Raw genomic sequence first — 20,724 nt, forward strand, 5'->3', positions numbered from 1 at the left:
ATATATATATATATATATATATATATATATATATATATATATATATATATATATATATATATATATATATATATATATATATATATATATAGATAGATAGATAGATAGATAGATAGATAGATATATATATATATATATATATATATATATATATATATATATATATATATATATATATATATATATATTATATATTATATATAGATTTATATTTATTTCACTAAAATGGGTGTAGCCAGGGAAGGCTTGTGAGTAATAAAATGCTGATTTTTAAGGGTCTCCATCTTTGGCAGAATTACTTTTTGTACATGAAATTCAGTTTGTTCTTTGATATGCAGTCAGTTCTAACAGTCTTGCCTTTTCCATCATAAGGCTCAACACTACACGGTATTCTAGAAGTTTTATTCCACCTGTGTCCAGATTGTGGAGTGATCTTCCTAATCTTGTTATAGTTTTTCCCAATGGGAAGCTAGACTTCTTAACTCAGATTGTAATTAACAATCTTCATCTGGTCAAAAAGTTTTGGACCAGGATAGGGTAAGTCACCCCTCAGTGTATCATGTTTGAGAAATTGGTCATGAAGGCTTTGTGAAACTTTGTCCAGTACCTAATTATGCAACCCAACTTCATTTAGTGTTTCATCAGGAACTACTTCTCCAGGTATCAATTTCTTTTTTTTCTCTTTTTTCGATGTTCTCATTGCACTTCCAACTGTCTCTATCTTGTCTTTATTTTGAAGTTTCTCATATGCTCATTTTACAAATGTGTCTGCTACAATCTTAATACCTTCAAAGTCTCTTTTTATCCCCTCCAGATTCTTATTGTTTTTTGACTATTTTGTAAGCTGATAGAATGTCGATTCTACTGAGACTAAAATGATCTCATATTTAAGAAGCATCATATGTCTAAAGATAGGATTTGTGGATGTGGGTATCTAAATGTATTTTTTAAAATTTGCCAATGCAAATGTGGCTGCTGATGTCAGTATTTTAGATTTGCACAGTAATATGTAAGCAAATGAACGCATAAAATATGCAGTTCATAAAACGTGTAATTGTGTATCATGTACTCAGTAGAGGAAAATGAAAAATTAGAATTTAGAAAAAAAGTTAATTTTAATATTGCAGTGCTTATCATATCAACACTGTATATAGTACTGTGGGTATTGTTTGACATTTATGAAATTCTACATAATAATTACTTATGACCGTTTCTGGGTCTAGGCTAATCAAACTCCACTAATTAATTATAAGCTAGTTTAGGTCTATGTTATAAAATGCCCAATTATAAAAAATACTTAGGTTTACTATGTAAACAAATTGTGCTCCTAAATGCCTATGCAATTTCTTATCAACAGGGGGAACAAAATAATTATCTTCTTTGGCCCTCCCCTTTGCCAAGGTTAGGTACAATAAGGTATACTCTACAAAATAACTAGCATGACTAAGTGTCCAAATATCTTATTAAAAAATGTGTTTTGTTTAAGGTAAATAATTTAGTCAAAGACCAAAGAAATCACACAGAGTCTTTCATTAATTTCTTTATCTACTCAAAATCGGCCTATCTTAATCCTTGCCATCTATCGTAGGAGAATAGCGAATCATGAAATTTACCGTTGGGTCTACAATACTTCCTTTTGCAAAGCGCTTGTTAGTAGACTGAATAATGAAATCCCTACATTGGAGAGCAGCCCTGCTCACAATATAAGATATATGAAGGAGTTCATATACAAATCATGATAAATCCAACTGAATAAGAATTGAAAAAAATAAAGTAATTTACCTTTACCAGAGAGACCATGATTACAAAACGCAGCGGTGCAATTTCGAGTATTGATTCCCCACATAAGACTAAATTTTTCATTAAATTTAAAGAAAAATCTCTTTAAACATAGTTGAAACCCCAGTAGTTTTGGTTTCATCCTCAATTTTGTGGAAAAAATCTATAAACCTATTTATAATTTTATTTAACTTTGTCGTTGTTAGAATTTATTATTTTTCAGCCTAATGGAAGTGGACATAGTTTTGTCATTTCATTAATTAACTGTTGGTACCCGAGGTGGGCACAATCCAATCTCCTCACATCCTCGTCAATACGCCACTGCTCTTAACGCCAACAACTCAATAACAACTGAAAATTTTTTTGGTTTAAATGAAGTTAGGTATTCTTTTCTATAATGATTATTCTATAAACAACAGAGTCCAGACAGTTCATTCATACGTTTGTACAAATCTTATACGTGTACCATGTACAAGCTACATATAATCCCCCATCTGAGGACAGTGCATCCTTTCCCCGAGCCCATTCCTGTCATTCCTCTACCCTACGGAAAGTTTAAGAACTATTATAGGCGACTATACTCTCTCATAATAATAATAATTATAATAATAATAATTGTTATTATTATTATTATTATTATTATTATTATTTTCCTTTCTTACATTTTCTCTTTTTCTCCTACTAGAGAGTAGAGACAGCCCAAGCGGCTTTCAAATTGGGCGACTCATGTGGCAAAGTCCAGAATCTCCAAATGGCCAGTCTGCCCCTGGATTTAAGTCTCTCTTCATAGTTTATATATGACAGAATTATTTTAACATTGTTACTGATCTTAAGATATTTTGTATTTTTTATTCATTACTACTAATGTAGAAACATCTGATGTTCGTAGTAACCCCCCCCCATCCACTCAGAGACGCGTCTGTATGAATTGTCACTTATGGGGGTGGGAATTGAAGAGGAACCGATTTGGAGAGGTTCTTCGGTTCGGACCATGGCTGTAGTCTCATTTTCAAGACAGAGGGGATCTTCGAGACCTTGTCTCTTAAAGGTACTGTGGCTCTCTTTCTCCAAACTCGATTGATGTCTTTGAGTTTGGCTTTCAATAGTCGATCTGTTACTGAAGCGAATTGAAGAAGGCCGAGGATTATTTTTAAGGCTCTTCTGGACACCTGTTTGTGTTTGAGAAAATTCTTGATCTTGGAAGCTATTTCTCTTACCTTTTTGGGAGGTAGAGACAGCTTGTGCTGTGCAAGGTCCTACTGTATGCCTAACCATTCGAAGCGGTCTGATGGTAATAGGCGGGATTTTCGGAGATTGACCCGAAATCCCAGGTTGGCGAGAAAACGAAGTACTTTCTTCGTAGCTCTGTTGCATTCCAGGGCCGACCGAGCCAAAATGAGCCAATCGTCCAGATAAGCAACGATCTGAATCCCTTGGTACCTGATTTGTTCTAACACTGTCTCTCCCAGTTTCGTGAATATCCTGGGTGCAATGTTGAGGCCGAAGGGCATGACTTTGAACGCAAAGGCTTTCCTGCCTAGACTGAAACCTAGGTAAGAAGAGAAGTTTCGAGCTATTGGTACGTGATAATAGGCGTCGGTAAGATCGATAGAGGTGGTGACGGCCCCACGGGGAAGTAAGGTCCGTACCTGAGAGATGGTCAACATCCGGAACCTGTCGCAGAGGATGTAAGAATTTAGCTTTGACAAGTCCAGGACCACTCTCAATACCGACGAGCCTTTCTTCGGACCTGTGAACAGGCGGCCTTGGAACTTCAGCGATCGAACCCGTTTGATTGCTTTTTTCTTTAGTAACTCGGTGGTGTACTCTTTCAGAATGGTAGTGGGTTTCTGGAAGAAGGCCACTGGTGGAGGAGGAGAACCTTGTGACCATTTCCACCCCAAGCCTTTGGAGACTATGCTGTGAGCCCACGGACTGAAGGTCCAATGGTCTCGAAAGTGGTAAAGTCTCCCCACTACCGGGACTATATCATTGCAAGGGAGTGAATCTAGGTCCCTTCCCTCCTCGAGAACCCCTTGTCCTAGGTCTGCCTCGTTGACGGAACTGTCCTCTACCCCTGTAGCTACCTCTCTGGTGTCCACGAAAGGGACCTGAGGGTTCGTAGCTAGGGTTGTATGCGGGTGATGGCATCCAAACGGGGTTGGGTTGGGTACCTGGGGGAGCAGTGAGGTAGACCACCTGTTGAGGGTGCTTCGGTTGTAGAGTAGACGAAGCAGCGGGAGACTGTGAAGACGATTGATGGTAGTGACCTCGGCTCGTCTTGTAAGGGGCAAACCTCTGTTTCTTCCTGAAGAAGGTTTGCTTTTGAACTTCAACCCTCCTTTTGGCAGTGAGGCCCCACCTCGCTTGCAAATTTTGGTTTGCTCTCGCAGCGTCTTGTAGAACCTTGTTCACCTCCTCCTGAGGAAAAAGGTTCTTACCCCAGCAGGGGGAAGCTATCAGTCTGTTCGGTTCATGCCTGATCGAGGCCTCAGATAGAACGTGTTTCCTGCAACTAACCCGAGCCGAACAAAACTCGTGTAGGTCGATTTGGAAGGACAGAGACAGGTTCTTTGTGAATACCCAGAACAAGGTCTCAGTCGGATAAAGCGCGGCTAGAGACTCCATGGAGGTAATGGAGTGGAGAGACCTAGCTAACCTATTCCGTGCCTTAAACTCAGTCTTGAGAAGATTTTCCGGTAATTTGGGGAGCTTCTCGGAAAACAGATTAGAGGCGCAGTCTGGGTCTAACTTCCCTACTGTGAAAGTAGAGGGGGCATCATCCCAGATAGTAACGGTACTCGGGATGAGCATGGAGGTGGGGTCCGCCTCTTTAAGAGCTGGCATGGCAGAACCTTCTTTGATAGCTTGAAAAGTAAGACCTGCCACTTTATCTGTAATAGGCAAGGTAATACCTGGGGAAGCTGTAAATATGGTGTAGGCTCCTTTGTGTGGGGTGAGCTTGGAATTAGTGCACCCCCAGTCCGACAACGTCCTGGCCCAGAGAGCTTGGGCCTGCTCCTTAGGAAATATTACTGTTTCCTTCAGTACCTTGTCTAACCTAACCAAGGCATGTTCTTTCAATCGGATGAAGCCGTTGAATGGGAATTCTAGTCCCGGAGGGTAAAATTCCAGGTCCTCTAGAGGGCGGGTGCCTATGCCCTCCAGAGTTATGGCACCATCTATATATGGAGCATGTAAGGCAAACCTCCAAGGGTTGTTTTTATCGAAGGGGGGTAACTTCGATGCGTCTGGGGCTGAAGGCGGAGGCATCTGAGTTCCGGAACGGATCAGACTCGCCACCATATCTTTGAGCTCCGTCATAGCTCCTTGGTCTGTCTTAGAATGTTGTTGTAGATGCTGTTGTATCTACTCTTTCACAATATCCCTGACCATGGTGGCGGATAAGGCGTGCTCCCGAGCCCGATCCGCTGACGAAGCCCTGGACTTAGCGGACTTCGTCTTTTTAGGAGTCACGGTTTTAGGTACAGTAATATGAACATCAGGATCCTTTGAGGGTCCCGGGACCGGTGACACTGATAATGGCAAAGCTGAAGGCTTAAAGGTACGTAGTGGCTTCACCTTGGGTCGTACAGGAACGGAGGGACCTTGAGGAGAAGCCGTAGGTTTATCAAAGCCGTGAAAGGAAGTAGTAGAGGAAGGAGTGTGGGGTGAAAGGGGGTCCACCAACTCATCACCACCTACCTGCTCATCCATGGGTTCGTCGTCCAGATCTAGAAAGGGCGCGTCCTCCGTCAATAAAACCTCTTCCTCCGTTAGAATGGTTGCTCTAACCGCCTCAATTAACGGTGCCGCTGTCTCCGGTGGAACTGCTACAGTAGTAGAGCCTGGGAATAGGCGAGAAGCCATGTCTCCATCAAGGAGATAGGGTGCTCCAGACGGCGCATTCCTCCCAAAACCTGACACCCAAGGACGGAGAGTAGCTCTTGCCTCCCGGAGAGATTCATCATCAGCCTGAAAGAGGAGAGGGGATTAAAGATGAAGCAATAATCGATGTAAATATATAAAGACCAATTAATTCCTCGCAAAGGATATTAACAGGAACAAACTAGAACCAACTTACCTCCTCGCTCAGGAGTAGGGATGACAGCTCATAGCAGAGCATGCATGACTCCGGGAACCATACCATGTAGGGGGCTTGTCCCGGTTCCCGAGAGAAGGATATGGCGTAATGTGCATGGGACCGGCATAGATCATGGCCCATGGGATCAGTAAAGGCAGCGGAGCAGCCCTTGGCAGCGCAGCGGACTTTCTGTAAAAGAAAGAAGACATAAGTCTGGATGTTCCTTGAGATTCTGGTCAGTGATATATGAATCCCCAGTAAAACAATTAATTTTAATTATGTGTGAGTAAAATAATAGCTAACAAATTAATATTTTAAGAAAATATATTAATAACCAGTAACCACGTAACATGAAACTATAAACTTCATCGGTATCAAATTGTTAACTCCGGTTCTGATCGTCTGATTGATCTCTGTTTGTACCGGAGATCCGGTGACAAAGGCCCGTCATCGTGATATCGTGACCGTCAGCGGTACGATAACATTAACCTCAATGCTGTATGTCTGTGTTATCTCCAGTGAAGCCGGAGATTCGATGAAAAAAGGGACCGTAATAATGTAATTGTGATCAATCATGACAAAGGTACGTGTGCAAAAAGGCCGCAGCCGGAGTCTGAGTGCCGGATTTCACCGTTGCACTCCAAATATCTGACTAGTTCTCACCCAATGAGTATCCATTATAGCGGAGTGTAACTCAAGGCGGAGCTAAGGGTGTCGGCATAAAGCGACCCCAACTAATGACTCATACACTAACGTAACCTATTAATAGTGCTAGCTATATTAACAGTAACCACATCAATAAAACGTGAATATCATTAAACGTAATATCATCAACTCGGAGAATAAGAGGAGGCAGGAATAACTCGTGATCGTAAAAAACGGAAAACGGGAAATCCACCTCTCTTACTCGAGCTTAATAAAGAAAACGAGAGAAGGGGTAACTCATAACTGTAGAAACAGAAAACGAGCACTCTATGCTCACGCTCTCAAGGTTACATAATAAAAAACCAACATCACACAATAATATGATAAGAAAAATAATAAAATTGATTTCTTTTTTCTTAGTAATTTTAATAACCAAGAACGAAGAATAACGACAACGTAACAAATAAACATAAAGATATAGTCTAAAGCGAGCACCTTCCTGAGGCGTGTACATACTATAACAAAGACTAAATCGCTATTCTTCGTAGGTCCAAATTGGACTTGCTCGCAAATAAATACCATAGTAAAAACTAATAATAAATAATGATAATAAAATTGGTCATAAAACGTAAGTGATATAACCTAGATGACAGAGTACCAGATGGGCAATATTAACTTGAAAATTTACCGAAGCGAACAAAACCCAAAATGGCTGCCGATACCGAGGCAGGCCAATCGCTTCCAAAACTCAAATCCACAATACTGGAAAAAGAACAAATGCCCGGTACTGAAATAAACTGTCAAAACAAACTATGGTACTTAACATTGGTAAAGGTGAAGTAGCAACGTCAGTCATGTTGAATTAACGACAATCACTTGCGAAAAAACACTGAGCAAAACACTATCGACTTATCGGGCAAGTCCAAAACAGAAGGATGTCCTAGAGAGTGCGCGTGGTAGGTGTCGGTGGGGTAGTCCAACTGTGTTCTCTAGGGCCTGTCACGGCCCTCCCCATTGATGAAGGGATTATCTAAATGGAAGACAGCCTGTGAATAGTGGTTTTTTCACACGCCCTTGTTAAATACACGACACCTACAAGGTGATCGCGCGAGGGTTGTAACCTCTGCATTCCATGCTTTTATCTTTCTCTAGTATATTTGGAAGATTTATATTAGAAGAGTGTAAAGAAGGACCTTTTCACCGGCCGTCACAGGCCTCTTCCCAGAAATAGATTTTTCCTTTGTCAAAATCCCTTTTATTACCTTATTTCCTATTCTCACTGGGCTATTTTCATTTTTTGAAGCCCTTGGGCTTGTAGTGTAGCATCCTACCTTTCCAACTAGGGTTTAGCTTAGCTACTACTACTACTACTACTACTACTACTACTACTACTACTACTACTACTACTACTACTACTACTACTACTAATAATAATAATAATAATAATAATAATACAGTAATGATAATGATATTCTCTGAAGTAGACCCTCTTTTAAAGGTTAAAGGTGTCTGGTTTCAGTTCCAGTTTCATTAAAATGGATGCTCACCATAACGTCAGCTGCGTAAGCCCAACCTCCCACTGTAATGCCCAAGCACAGCCATGTCCTCCCCAGTAAACAGCCTAAACTTATGGTTCCGGGTGGAGATTGATTTGCCGTCATGCGAATGCTAGGCAAACACGCTACCACTATACTAGCCATGAGGCTAGTGCAGTTCCGATGAAGATAATGGTGCCTCAGTGTCATTTATCTTATAATTGAGCTTCTCAATTGCTCTGATTTTTCTTCTCATTTGTACTGCAGGCCACCAGTAACTATGCTATGTTGGTCTGATATCAGTAGGTGGGAGAGCAAAATCCCTAGAAAAATTCTAAGAATTTGCTAAAAATTTACTAAAAGCAAACTGACAAATACAAAGTATAAATAAGTTTGGCTGTTACATCTTGCGAGAGGTTGCCAGATGTCTCCTTTCATCTTCAGGGAAGAAGTGAATGGGTGTAGGCAGGGATGGCTCTATTTATACAACTTGGTGCGATAGTCAAGTCAGGCAGCGATCACTGGACTGGTACCCGTGAGCGGAGGCTGTACTGAGTCTGGAACAGAGTGGCTCTACCATTGGTTGAGGTACTCGCCAGAGGGGATACATCACAGTCAGGGTGCTATTATGCTCATCATCGTTGGGGTTAGATAGGGTCTGAGTAGGTCCGGGCGGGGCTCCCAGAGCTGCATGCATATTGGCCAACATGCTGCCTGAGCGCGGCTCGGCATCAGACAAGCTGTTCTGCCACTCAGATCCCAGGTCCGATGAGTCTGGTGACTCACGTGATCTGGGATTTAATACAGTATCTTAAAAGTATAAACTTTCAAATAAATTATGTATTACTTTATTGTTGATAGTAAAATACAGATTTTAAGGGGAAAAATCAGTGAAGGATGAAATGAATGAATAATAAACCATTTTCTTTTAAAGAATCCCCAACAGATGGGGATATCCTGGGTGTCAAAAATGTTTATATAACCATAAAGAATGGTAATCATTTTTACAGAAGACACTGATCTGCCAATCAAGAATGCACAGTACAACAAACTGCTGTTTTCATTTGATTATGTATTTCAATTTTTGCCATGATTTAATTCAAATTTTGGGTTTGTTGTAGAACGAATATATTTTAAATACAGTATCTAACATATGAATACCTAATATTTACAGGAGAAAGTTTGGGGTGTATCATATGAAATTGGGGAATCAGACCTGAAACAGGTTTTGGCCCATCTAGATCACCGTGAAAAGGACGGTTATCAGCGCACACCTGTTATGTTCTACCCTCAAGACAGTACTTTAGCTCCGTGGGAACTCATAATCTATTTAGGTAAGGATTTGATGCAGTCTATCTCTACAGTATATTTATAAATTTCTTATTTTATTGATGTTTGACACTGGATAAGCTAGGGTTGTTTTATTTTTGTCACTTTTTTTTTAGAGAGAGAGAGAGAGAGAGAGAGAGAGAGAGAGAGAGAGAGAGAGAGAGAGAGAGAGAGAGAGAGAGAGAGAGAGAGAGAGAGAGAGAGAGAGAGAAGAATATTATCATCACATTAATAAGTTTCACTTTACCTAGAAGTTGGCTTTATTACTGCTTAGCCTACTAGACACAGAAGAAGGTGGTGTTGGATGTAAGGAATTAGCTCTTGGAGTAGGAGGGTGACATGGCTGATGGAAGATACAACCATAAATGTATTAATAGTTAGTACACAAGTTTTTTTGGGTGAAACCTAACATCCATGGCTGCGTTCCTTTGGGGTCAAGATCTGTTGATGACTTGGTAGCTTTTTGGGCTCAGGCCATGTTGTCCTGATGGAAGGGTTCCTATAGGTGGCCTTGTAAGGGATATTTGCTACAGTGATACTCCCAGAGAATTAAACCAAAGGTCTCCAGGATTCTAACTCCTGGCGCGAGTATCCAATAAAGGATATCGCATAATATCAGGGGACGTATTCTAGATACGACACATGGCAATCTTCACCCCGAATAGATTTAACGCTTTGATGTAAGGGGGAAGAGTGGCAGAAGAAAGGGGTGCTGTTCTAGGTACCCGGTGGACCTCCTTCCTTACTACTACTATGACGCCATTCCTATTCTAGTAGCCTGCTAAGAGTATTGTGCTCCCCTTTAGCCCGGTGTTTTTTACTAGTTTTTTGGAATTTCAACATGCAATCTCCAGCATCCTCATCATCTGGAAAGTTGATTATTAATTCTTTCCTGTGTGTAAATTTAGTCTCCCTTTTCACAGTTAAATTCCAATAATTTAAGTGTGTTTGGGCGAGTGTTGCCGAGACCGGAGGCAGCCATTTTACGACTGCTGTCGCCAGTTACATTCACATATTATTTAGTTAGTAGGGTGACACTTCCCGGTTTTAAAGCTATAATATTAGCTAGTTAGGCAAGGTATACAAGCTGTGATATTGCATACATGAAAATTATTCCTCTTTCTATTATGTGACTTTACCTATCGTATGCGGGCGGGAACCCCGGTGGTATCGATTACCTTGGCCGGGGCTCCTACCAGAGCAAGGCTACTCTTGCTCATATATACATCAGTAAAGTAATTCCCCTGTTTAGCCTCACCTTTATCATTTCTTCTCGATTCGTATGAGATGTTACATTCTCTAGAATTTATCGACAAGTTACAATATTTATTCTCTCTCAGAGAGAAGAGGCTAAACCCTTCCTCCCTCCCCGAGTGACGCCACCGCTATAGGCGGCAGCCACTGTCCCTCTTCATCGCCGTTGAGTAGAATGATGTTCTTACTGCCCCCGGCTTTGATTCAGATAATGACATACTCAGGGTGCCCTTGTCTTGCCGTCGACAATATTGTCAGCTCAGGAAGCTATGCTTCCCCAGCTCATTGTTTGAGGAAGGCGGCATACCCGCCGCCACCTGTGATATCAATGAACTATAAGACCCTCAACCCCTTCCCCCTCTGTCCTTTAGTGACGTCATGCCGTCACCAGATTCTTTCACCAGTATCCTGATAATCATCCCGGCTTGGTAGGACGACTGCGTTACTGGCTAGCACCCCGCCGGCGGGAGTTAGTTCGGCTGTCTCTGCCACCTTCCCCTTAACTCCCTTCCTTCACAAGAAGTTAATAAAATTGGGGGAAATTTGAGACGGCTTCTGATGGCTTCCGGTGGAAAACTTAACATACTTTGGAAAGTCCTCAGCTCTCTCTTGAGCTGCCATCCACATTCATTGCCGCCGACTTCATTGCCGGCGACAGGCCCTTTGTGGATGGGTGGGAGCCAGAATCTGATGGATTCTTTCCCCTTCCATTGGAACTTTCAGGTAAGGAGACAGTAGGCAGTCGTATAGTCCTCCTACACTTCCAGCTGTTATGTTCATTCATAATAGTAGGAAACTCTCCTTCCTTAATCTTTCTCTCTCTCTATCAGTTTGCACCTTCAGGTACTAACCTAACACCGGCAGTGTCTGGCGGCAAACTACTGTATACAACTATACAGTAGTACACGTTTTCTAACATACTCTGTGTTTCCTATCACAGACGATTGTTGGGACCACGATATTCTGTTGAGGTTGAATATTCCCTCAATACTCAGATGGTTTTCATCAATCATCAGGGACTTGAAATATCCAATCGGTATTAATATGATACTACAGGTGGATAATGTTAGTATAAGCTATTTACTAACTCAAACTCTAGTTCCTAGAGTTTCTCTACCTTGTATACTCCCTATCAGGGAAACTGAATATTAATACTGACAGAGGTCTCAGCAATGGCCTGGGAGAGGAAATACAGATATGTGTCTTTTCTATTTCATTTCAAGCTTACTATCCGAAGCTACCATAAACAAGAGTGATTACTATTGCTATTAAAGACTGTATGCTTTTATATCACTGATATAAAAAACAAAAATACTCATTAGTATTTTTCCTTTACAGAATGAACCTATGGAGAAGTGTGGATCGATGTTCTGCAACCACAAGGGGAAAGACTTCTGTGGTCACACGATGTGCAGAACTCATGCCTCCTGCGGCGTTGTCATAGGAGTCCTAAAGTATTGGGACCCGAAGTGTTGCCCCACCTGCTCAATTCTGCTGGCCAACGGCTTTGGTGAAGCCCCCCTAGTTACCCTAGAGACTAGGGAGACAGCGAGGGACACCCTTCGCAAATGGGTAAGAGGGTTCTAAAAGAACTCTCCAGGACCATACTTGCCCAATGACTCCCTGAGGTGTCTAATGTTCCCCAAGGCTCTGCTGAGTGTGGTGGTGTCCCAGGAACAGCTCCGGTCCCCCTTCGTACAACTGAAGATTGACTCGGACATTAACAAGGCACTAGAAGGCATGGACATCCACCAAGAGAGGATGTCAGAAGTGTCCACCAATACGGAACAGGACCTACTGCAAGGTGGCCCTGAAGAGAACGTGGACCCTTCCCAATGGAGGAAGAAGGATCGTTGTCAACGGCAACAGACAATCCTCAGTTTCCTGTGACGGCATACCAACCTCTGCCGTCAATGTCCTCGGCCCCAACTCCACAACCTGTTGACCAGGTTAACGCAAGCAAAGAGGTTCTGACATCTCTTCAACGAATGATGGAGTCATTCTAACGGGAACAGGAGACGATGCGGAAATCGATTAAGCAGCAGCAAAGGTTGTTGCAGGAGAAGATGGACCGCTTTGTAACCACCAAGGGCACCTCTAAGAAGCCTCTTAGAGTGTCTAATCTCCCTCATTGCTCTGAAACCAATCCCTGGAGGTATGCAGAGCACATGCCAATGATGAATGGGAAACTGTTAATTTCCGAGAAGTTGGGAGTCAGAGCAAATTGAAGACCTTGAGTTCTGGCCTAACTTTTCGGCCTATCCAGATTGCTATGTGACACTGCGGGACGAGAATGTAACCCGAGAAGAAATGGTCTCCAAAGAGGTCATCGTGTTTGAACACGAGAAGGCACAAGCCATCTTCCTGAAGGCCTTCAAGGGAGCCGGATATACCAACTCCAAAGTCTCAGCACTGAGCAGGAAGCACCCCACCTTTCTTGCTCCTTCCTCCATCTCTTTCCCCTTTACGGAGAAGGCACTAGACTTTGCCGTCAAGGCAGTCGATGAGGGAAAAACCATGTCCGACCCTAGAGGAATGCAAGTCATTCTCTCTAGCATTGCCTACCTGCAGGGAGAAGTGGAAGGACCCCCACCTAACCTTCTCTGTCTCTAAGTTAGACCCAGAGATCGCAGGACAACAGTTCAATGAGAACCTTCCGAAGTTGCCAGACCGTCTTCTGAGGAAGGAACAGGAGTCAAAGGAGAGACTTGTGGCTTCCCTCTCTCATCAGAACTGTCTGGAAATGAGTGCAGGTCAACATAATGCCCCAGAAATGTTCCTCTTCCTGGCCAAATCTCACATGTGAAAGACCTATACGCTTTCCTGAGATCAAGGAGTGCTTGTAGAGAGTTTGTCTTGGCTTCAGCAACCATCAGACACGAACCAAGGAAGCTGATTACCTCGAGCATCTGGGGTAAAGACCTTTTCCCACAGGAACTGGTCCAAGAGGTCATTGCGAGAGCAACCACGGAGAACAGGAACCTTCTCCAAAAGTGGGGCATGTATTCAAAAAGGAAATCTTCCTCGGAAGGAGGTCCCCAGCCCAAGAACAAAAGGGCAAAGAGACCACGTAGACCTGCACAACTCCCCGCCATGATTATGACCACGATGCCTCAGACCACCTTCCAGATGGTCCCTCAACAACTGGTAGCCCAGTCACCAGTATTTAACCCTACCTTTGATAGGCAGTCGACTTCCTTTCGCCCCAGTCAGAAAGGAAAAGGTCCTAAGAGAAGTTCTCCAGGAGGTTACTTCTCTCGGGGCCGAGGAGGACGTGGTCGTGGAAATAAATCCGCTGGACCCCCCAAGCAATGAGGGATTCCAGGTAGGGGCAGACTACATCACTTTCGGGATCGCTGGACCTTCGATCCCTGGGCCCACAGCCTAATCATGAATGGACTCGGGTGGAAATGGAGCAGAACTCCACCCCGTTTTCCAGAATTCTTCCAATACTCCACCCCCTTGTTGGAATAATATACCTCAGAACTCTTGAAAAAAAAGGTAATAAAGAAAGCAAAGTCCATCAACTTCCAGGGAAGGCTGTTTTGTGTTCCCAAGAAAGACTCAGACAAACTCAGAGTCATTCAAGACCTGTGTCCATTTAACAAGTTCCGGATGCTTACTTTGCAACACATAAGGACCCTTCTGTCGAAAGGGACGTACACGGTCTCAATAGACCTAGCAGATGCTTACTGGCATCTCCCGATGAGTCGCCTTTTCTCCTCCTACCTAGAATTCAAACTACAGGAGAAGTAGTTTGTCTTCAGAGCAATGCCCTTCGGACTGAATACAGCCCCAAGGATATTCACGAAGCTAGCAGACACAATCGTCCAACAGCTATGCACCGAAGGAGTTCAAGTGGTAGCATATCTAGACGACTGGTTGGTATGGGCAGCATCTAAGACTACTTGTCTGCAAGCAGCCAACAGAGTGATCCAGTTTTTGGAACACCTGGGCTTCAAGATTAACAGTAAGAAGTCTTGTCTCAACCCAGCTCAACAGTTCCAGTGGCTAAGAATCCAATAGAACTTGAAGTCATACCACCTCTCCATTCCATCCAAGAAGAGGAGAGAAATAGTGGGATCTGTCAGGAGACTAATCCGTCACAAGAGGATATCAAGACTCCAACAGGAAAAAGTATTGGGCTCTCTCTAGTTTGCAGTAGTGACAGACCCTGTGCTAAAGGCACGTTTGAAAGATGCATCATGAGTCTGGAGGAAATATGCATCAAACGCTCGAAGAAATCAACTAATGTTGACCCCGACCTTGTTGTGCACGCAATTAAGGCCGTGGTCAACAGCCAAGAGCCAAGCACAACCATCATTGATGATACACACGGATGCCTCCCTGGAAGGATGGGGAGGTCAATCTCATGACAAAACAGTGCAAGGGAATTTGTAGCACCAGTTCAAAACATTCCATATCAACATTTTGGAAGCTATGGCAGTATTCCTGACGTTGAAGAGATTATCCCCTCGCAGATCAATCCACATTAGATTGGTCCTGGACAACAAGGTGATAGTAAAGTGTCTAAATCAACAAGGCTCGAGATCACCCCACATCAACCATGTGATGCTAGCCATCTTCTACCTGGCAAGGAGAAAGGGATGGCACCTATCAGCAGTTCACCTACAAGACGAAACCCCATAGAGACAGAATGGTCCCTAGACGCAGACTCATTCCCCTTCATCTCGGAAAAAGTCCCAGAACTGCAGATCGACCTCTTCGCAACGAGCGACAATTAATAATTATCTCGATACGTAGCCCCTTACATGGACCCTCAAGCAGAAGCGATGGATGCCATGCCCCTCGACTGGAACAGGTGGAATCATATTTACCTGTTTCCACCAACCAATCTCCTGCTAAGAGTCCTCGACAAGCTAAGATCCTTCAGAGGAACAGCAGCAGTAGTAGCTACTACTGCTGCTGTTCCTCTGAAGGATCTTAGCTTGTCGAGGACTCTTAGCAGGAGATTGGTTGGTGGAAACAGGTAAATATGATTCCACCTGTTTCAGTCGAGGGGCATGGCATCCATCGCTTCTGCTTGAGGGTCCATGTAAGGGGCTACGTATCGAGATAGTTATTAATTGTCGCTCGTTGCGAAGAGGTCGATCTGCAGTTCTGGGACTTTTTCCGAGATGAAAGGGAATGAGTCTGCGGCTAGGGACTATTCATCTCGGAAAAAGTCCCAGAACTGCAGATCGACCTCTTCGCAACGAGCGACAATTAATAACTATCTCGATACGTAGCCCCTTACATGGACCCTCAAGCAGAAGCGATGGATGCCATGCCCCTCGACTGGAACAGGTGGAATCATATTTACCTGTTTCCACCAACCAATCTCCTGCTAAGACTCCTCGACAAGCTAAGATCCTTCAGATGAACAGCAGCAGTAGTAGCCCCCAAGTGGCCCAAAAGCAATTGGTTCCCTCTAGTCCTTGAGTTGAAACTGAAGCTGTTTCCTCTGCCGAATCCAGTGCTATTTCAACTGGTCCAGAAGTCAACTGTCTACGCTTCATCCTCGAGAACCAGCAACCTACATCTCATGATTTTCTCGCCTTAGCAGCGAACAAAAAGTTTGGAATCTCAAAGGATAAAGTTGACCTCATCGAGGAGTACAAGTCAAGTTCGACTAGGAGGCAATACGAGTCGTCATGTAAGAAATGGGTGTCCTTTGTGAAAGCAAGGAAACCGACAAAAATATTTATAGATTTCTGTCTCGCATTCTTCATACACCTCTAGAACAAGGCCTAGCCTCTACTACAATTACTTCTTGTAAATTAGCCCTGGCTAGACCACTTCTGTACGGTTTTGAGGTGGACCTCTCAGGTGAAATCTTTAATAAGATCCCGAAAGCATGCGCTAGACTCAAGCCAGCAACCCCACCAAAGACCATCACGTGGTCTTTGGACAAAGTCTTGCACTATGCTTCGTAATAGCCTCAGGGGCTAGAGTTCATGAAATAGTTGCATTATCCAGAAAAGAAGGCCATATTCAGTTCCTAGATTCAGGAGAACTGAACCTTTTTCCTGATCCTGCCTTTCTTGCTAAGAACGAGCTACCCACCAAGAGGTCCTTGGAGAATCTTCCCATTGAAGGAAGATGCCTCTCTATGCCCAGTAGTGACTTAAGGTCTATCTTTGAAGAACTTTAAACTTCAAGGGAGGACAGCTCTTCAGAGGCGAAACTTCAGGATCAAACCTATCTTTAAGACAACTGAGAGCGAAGCTCACCTACTTTATTCGCAGAGCGGATCCTGACAGTACACCCGTAGGTCACGATCCGAGGAAAGTTGCTTCTTCGTTGAATTTCTTTCAACATATGGACTTTGAAAGATTCCGCTCATACACTGGGTGGAGATCATCCAGGTCTTCTACAAACATTACGCGAAGCAAGTACATGAAATAAAACACTTTGTGGTGGCGGCGGGTAGTGTCATTAAACCCGTCATTTAGTGTTACGATAAACAGTGGACTATTTTGGAATTTACAGTGCATCGGGTGCATGGGTATACCTACCCTCTAGTGCAGATCACAGCTATGATTGACATACTGTTCTATGTAGGTGCATATCTGATCAATACACCAGTGCCGAGTGAACGTTTGCGTCACAGTGTTTATGTATTTTCGAACAGCTGACCATGTTAGATAGAATTGGTTTCACATCTCCATTGAGTGGCGTTATTCCGATAATGTATTTACATATTTTTTCTACACGAGAAAAAATGTGTTTTGATGTGTTGTAATGTTGGATCATATTCATACTTTGTTGTAATTACATTTGATAAATTAGTTGCATAATAAAATACTTAAACGTATTTGCGTCTTATTACTGCTCCCTCAGTTATAAGCTAATAAAGTACACTAGAGTTTTACTAAACCTCTGTATAGGGCTTATATCATTGAAATCACAATAATGATTTCCGAAGGAATGAAACTTACATTCTCAAGGTAAGTAAAAAAGGTAGGCTTTAAAGTTTTCCCTTTTTGTTCCAACGGAAATACAAACCTTGAATGCTTATTGTCAATATCGATATTTTCAATATTAATCTTACCCGATGATCATGTAGCTGTCAACTCCGTTGCCCGACAGAAATCTAAGGTCGGGATACGCCAGCGATCGCTATCCAGGTGGGGGTGTACACAACAGCGCCATCTGTGAGTAGGTACTCAAGTACTTCTTGTCAACAAGAACTCAATTTTTCCTCTGTCGTGCCACCGGCAAGACCTACTTGGATACGCTGTTAATTCTGGAGTTGTTGTTCACGATTTGGTGATGTATTCACTCTAGAGTTTAGCCTTCGCTATTCAGGAAGCTTTATCATTAGCTTAGCAAGCTTTTGGAATTAATTTGGATTAATTGTTAACGAACTTTGCTAGATTTTGGAATTCCCCCTTGACTACTTCTACAATTCAAGATGTCTGACCAGTCTCAAGTCCCTAAGTACAGGCAGTGTAGCGTTAGGACTTGTTCTAGGCGTCTTCCGAAGGCCTCTTTAGATCCTCACACCGTTTGTTCCAATTGTAGGGGTAAATCCTGTCAATTGGAAGATCGATGTGAGGAATGCGCTGGGCTTTCGGAATTCGATTTTAACGAATTCCTTAAAAATGCACGTAGGTTAGAGAAGGAGAGAATCAGGAGGAGTTCTTCTCGCTCTGTGGATTTTTCCTCTCCCCATGCCCCTCAACCTTTTCCTTCCCCTGTAGTGGTGACTCCCGACCCTGCTACTAGTGCTCAGCCATCCATGGCGGATATGATGCGTGCCATTCAGGCTCTCGGTGACAGAGTGGAGTCATTGGCTAATGACCGTAATCAGCTTTTGGCAGATGTCAAAGAGCTGAAAGCGAAAAGTGCAGTGGGAAGTGTTATCAGTGCTAGTGATGTGAAAAGTGTCAGTGTCAGTGTTGCGCATGAGGGTACATCTGTGCGTGCCAGTCGTCCTCCCAGTCCGGGACCTCTTGCAAGCTCCCAAGCTCAGGGGAGAAGCAATGTCGAAGGACCAAAGGGTTCGGCAGGCCTTGATCGGCGCACGGATGTATCCTCAGTGGTTGCGGACGTATCTGTCAGAGATCGTCCCATCCACAAACAGACGAATGAGCCCTACCATTCCTCGTCTGTGGAAGAAGTTTCCAGGAGGAAACGATGGACCAAGGTTTCACGACCGCTCAAGCGTAAGGTCCCTTCCGAGCGAGTCCAACGGCCCAGGTGTAGCCACTGGGTCAGTTCGGACTCGCCGCAGTCTTCCGATGACTGCACACCTCCCAAGAGAGGTAGAGTGGTTCCACAACAGGCTACTGCTCCGTCTGTTGCTGCTCCAACCACGGTAGACCCTAAGTGGTCCATGCTGCAGACTATGCAGTCTCAGCTTGCTGCGTTCATGCAGGAGTATCATGCTGAGAAGGTTGACACTGCACCTGTTAACCTACAACCCGCAGAGGTTGTGCGCTCAGCAGATACTGCGGCTGCCTGCTCCCACACTCCACCTGTGAGAGCTCCACCACCGATGCGCAGTCCACCCTGCCAGACGCATGTTCTTGCTGCACCATCCGTTGTCATGCGTGAGCTACCGCATCAGCAGTGGGAAGGTGCTGTAGAGCTGCCGGGTTCTGACTCTATGCGGCATGCTCCGCAACCCATGCGGCAGGCTCCGCAACCCATGCTGCATGCTCCGCATCCAATACAGCATGCTCCGCAACCCACGGCAACCCCTCCCACACACCAACACTCTGCTTTTGTTGTTGCCAGCTCGCAGACTGACCAGCAGCGGCATGATGTTGGATCCGCAGCAGCTACGCATGCACCCGTACTGCCGGATTCAGCCGTTCAGCTTTCTGCTCTGCCTTTGCCACTTCCTACTCAGCTTTCGGATGATGGAGTATCAGATGACGAAGCTGCACATTTGGATGAACCGCACTCCGACTTTGAAGGGCCCAAGTCTACGCCTCCCTCCTTAGACTTTCGTAAAGTCCTTGCCTTGTTCAGGGACTTGTATCCAGAGCAGTTTGTGTCTGCAACCCCTCGCTCTCCTCCCTCCGAGTTTGCTCTGGGCATGCAGTCTGCTGCTCCTGCCTTCACCAAGCTTGTTCTCGCACGCTCATCCAAGAGAGCTTTGAGGGTTGTGGGAGAGTGGTTGCAGTCCAAGAAGCAACTGGGAAAGACTGCTTTCATCTTTCCGCCTACCAAGCTTGCTTCTAAGTCGAGCGTCTGGTTTGCCACGGGAGAGGAACCCGGCTTGGGAGTTCCTGCCTCTGCCCAGGGCGACTTCTCAAGTCTGGTTGACTCTCCCCGCAGGTTGGCTATGAGACGATCGAAGATCTGCTGGTCCTTTTCTGACATGGATCATCTGTTGAAGGGAGTCTTTCGTGCCTTCGAGATCTTCAACTTCCTCGATTGGTGTTTGGGAGCTTTAAGCAGAAAGACTTCCCCTTCGGATAAGGACTCTGCCATGCTGATCTTGTCTAGCATGGACAAAGCCATTCGGGATGGGTCTGGTGAGCTTGCGGCTTCGTACGTGTCGCGAGTGCTTAAGAAGAGAGAACATCTTTGCTCCTTCTTATCGGCTGGTATCACCCCTTGTCAGAAGTCAGAGTTGTTGTTTGCTCCTCTCTCCAAGTGTCTGTTTCCGGAGGAGCTGATCAAGGGGATGGCTGCCTCTCTTATCCAGAAGGATACCCATGATCTGATGGCATCTTCCGCACGTAAGGCTAAAACCTTACCTTCCGTGCCTAGACCCTTCCGCCCTGCAGCAGTAGACACACCTGCAACTAGGTTCATCCCGCTCTTTCGTGGCAGAACCTCCAGCAGAGGAGGTACCCGTGCCGACAGTCACCGTGGCAAATCCAAGAAGGGTTCCAAGTCCGCAAAAGGCAAGTTCTGACTGCCTTCATCTACAGACAGCAGTGGGAGCCAGACTCAAGACCTTCTGGCAAGCTTGGGAGAGCAGAGGTGCAGACGCTCAGTCTGTGAAGTGGCTAAGGGAGGGATACAGAATTCCGTTCTACCGCAGTCCCCCTCTAGCTACATCTCCCATCAACCTCTCTCCCAACTACAAGGAGAAGGACAAGAGGCTAGCGTTGCAACAAGAGGTGTCGCTCTTGC

The 20,724-nt window shown here is 44.3% G+C and overlaps 1 protein-coding gene across 1 annotated transcript in view; it reads left to right on the top strand.

Moving 5' to 3' along the window:
* Positions 1-20,724, top strand: part of LOC137656146 (putative glutathione-specific gamma-glutamylcyclotransferase 2) — a 127,969-nt gene that overhangs the window by 69,051 nt on the left and 38,194 nt on the right. The window contains exon 4 of the mRNA XM_068390364.1: positions 9,218-9,377. Coding sequence (XP_068246465.1) covers positions 9,218-9,377 — 160 coding nt within the window. The remainder of the gene's footprint in view (positions 1-9,217; positions 9,378-20,724) is intronic.

Source organism: Palaemon carinicauda, chromosome 1, assembly GCF_036898095.1.
Source record: "Palaemon carinicauda isolate YSFRI2023 chromosome 1, ASM3689809v2, whole genome shotgun sequence".
Taxonomy (NCBI): domain Eukaryota; kingdom Metazoa; phylum Arthropoda; class Malacostraca; order Decapoda; family Palaemonidae; genus Palaemon; species Palaemon carinicauda.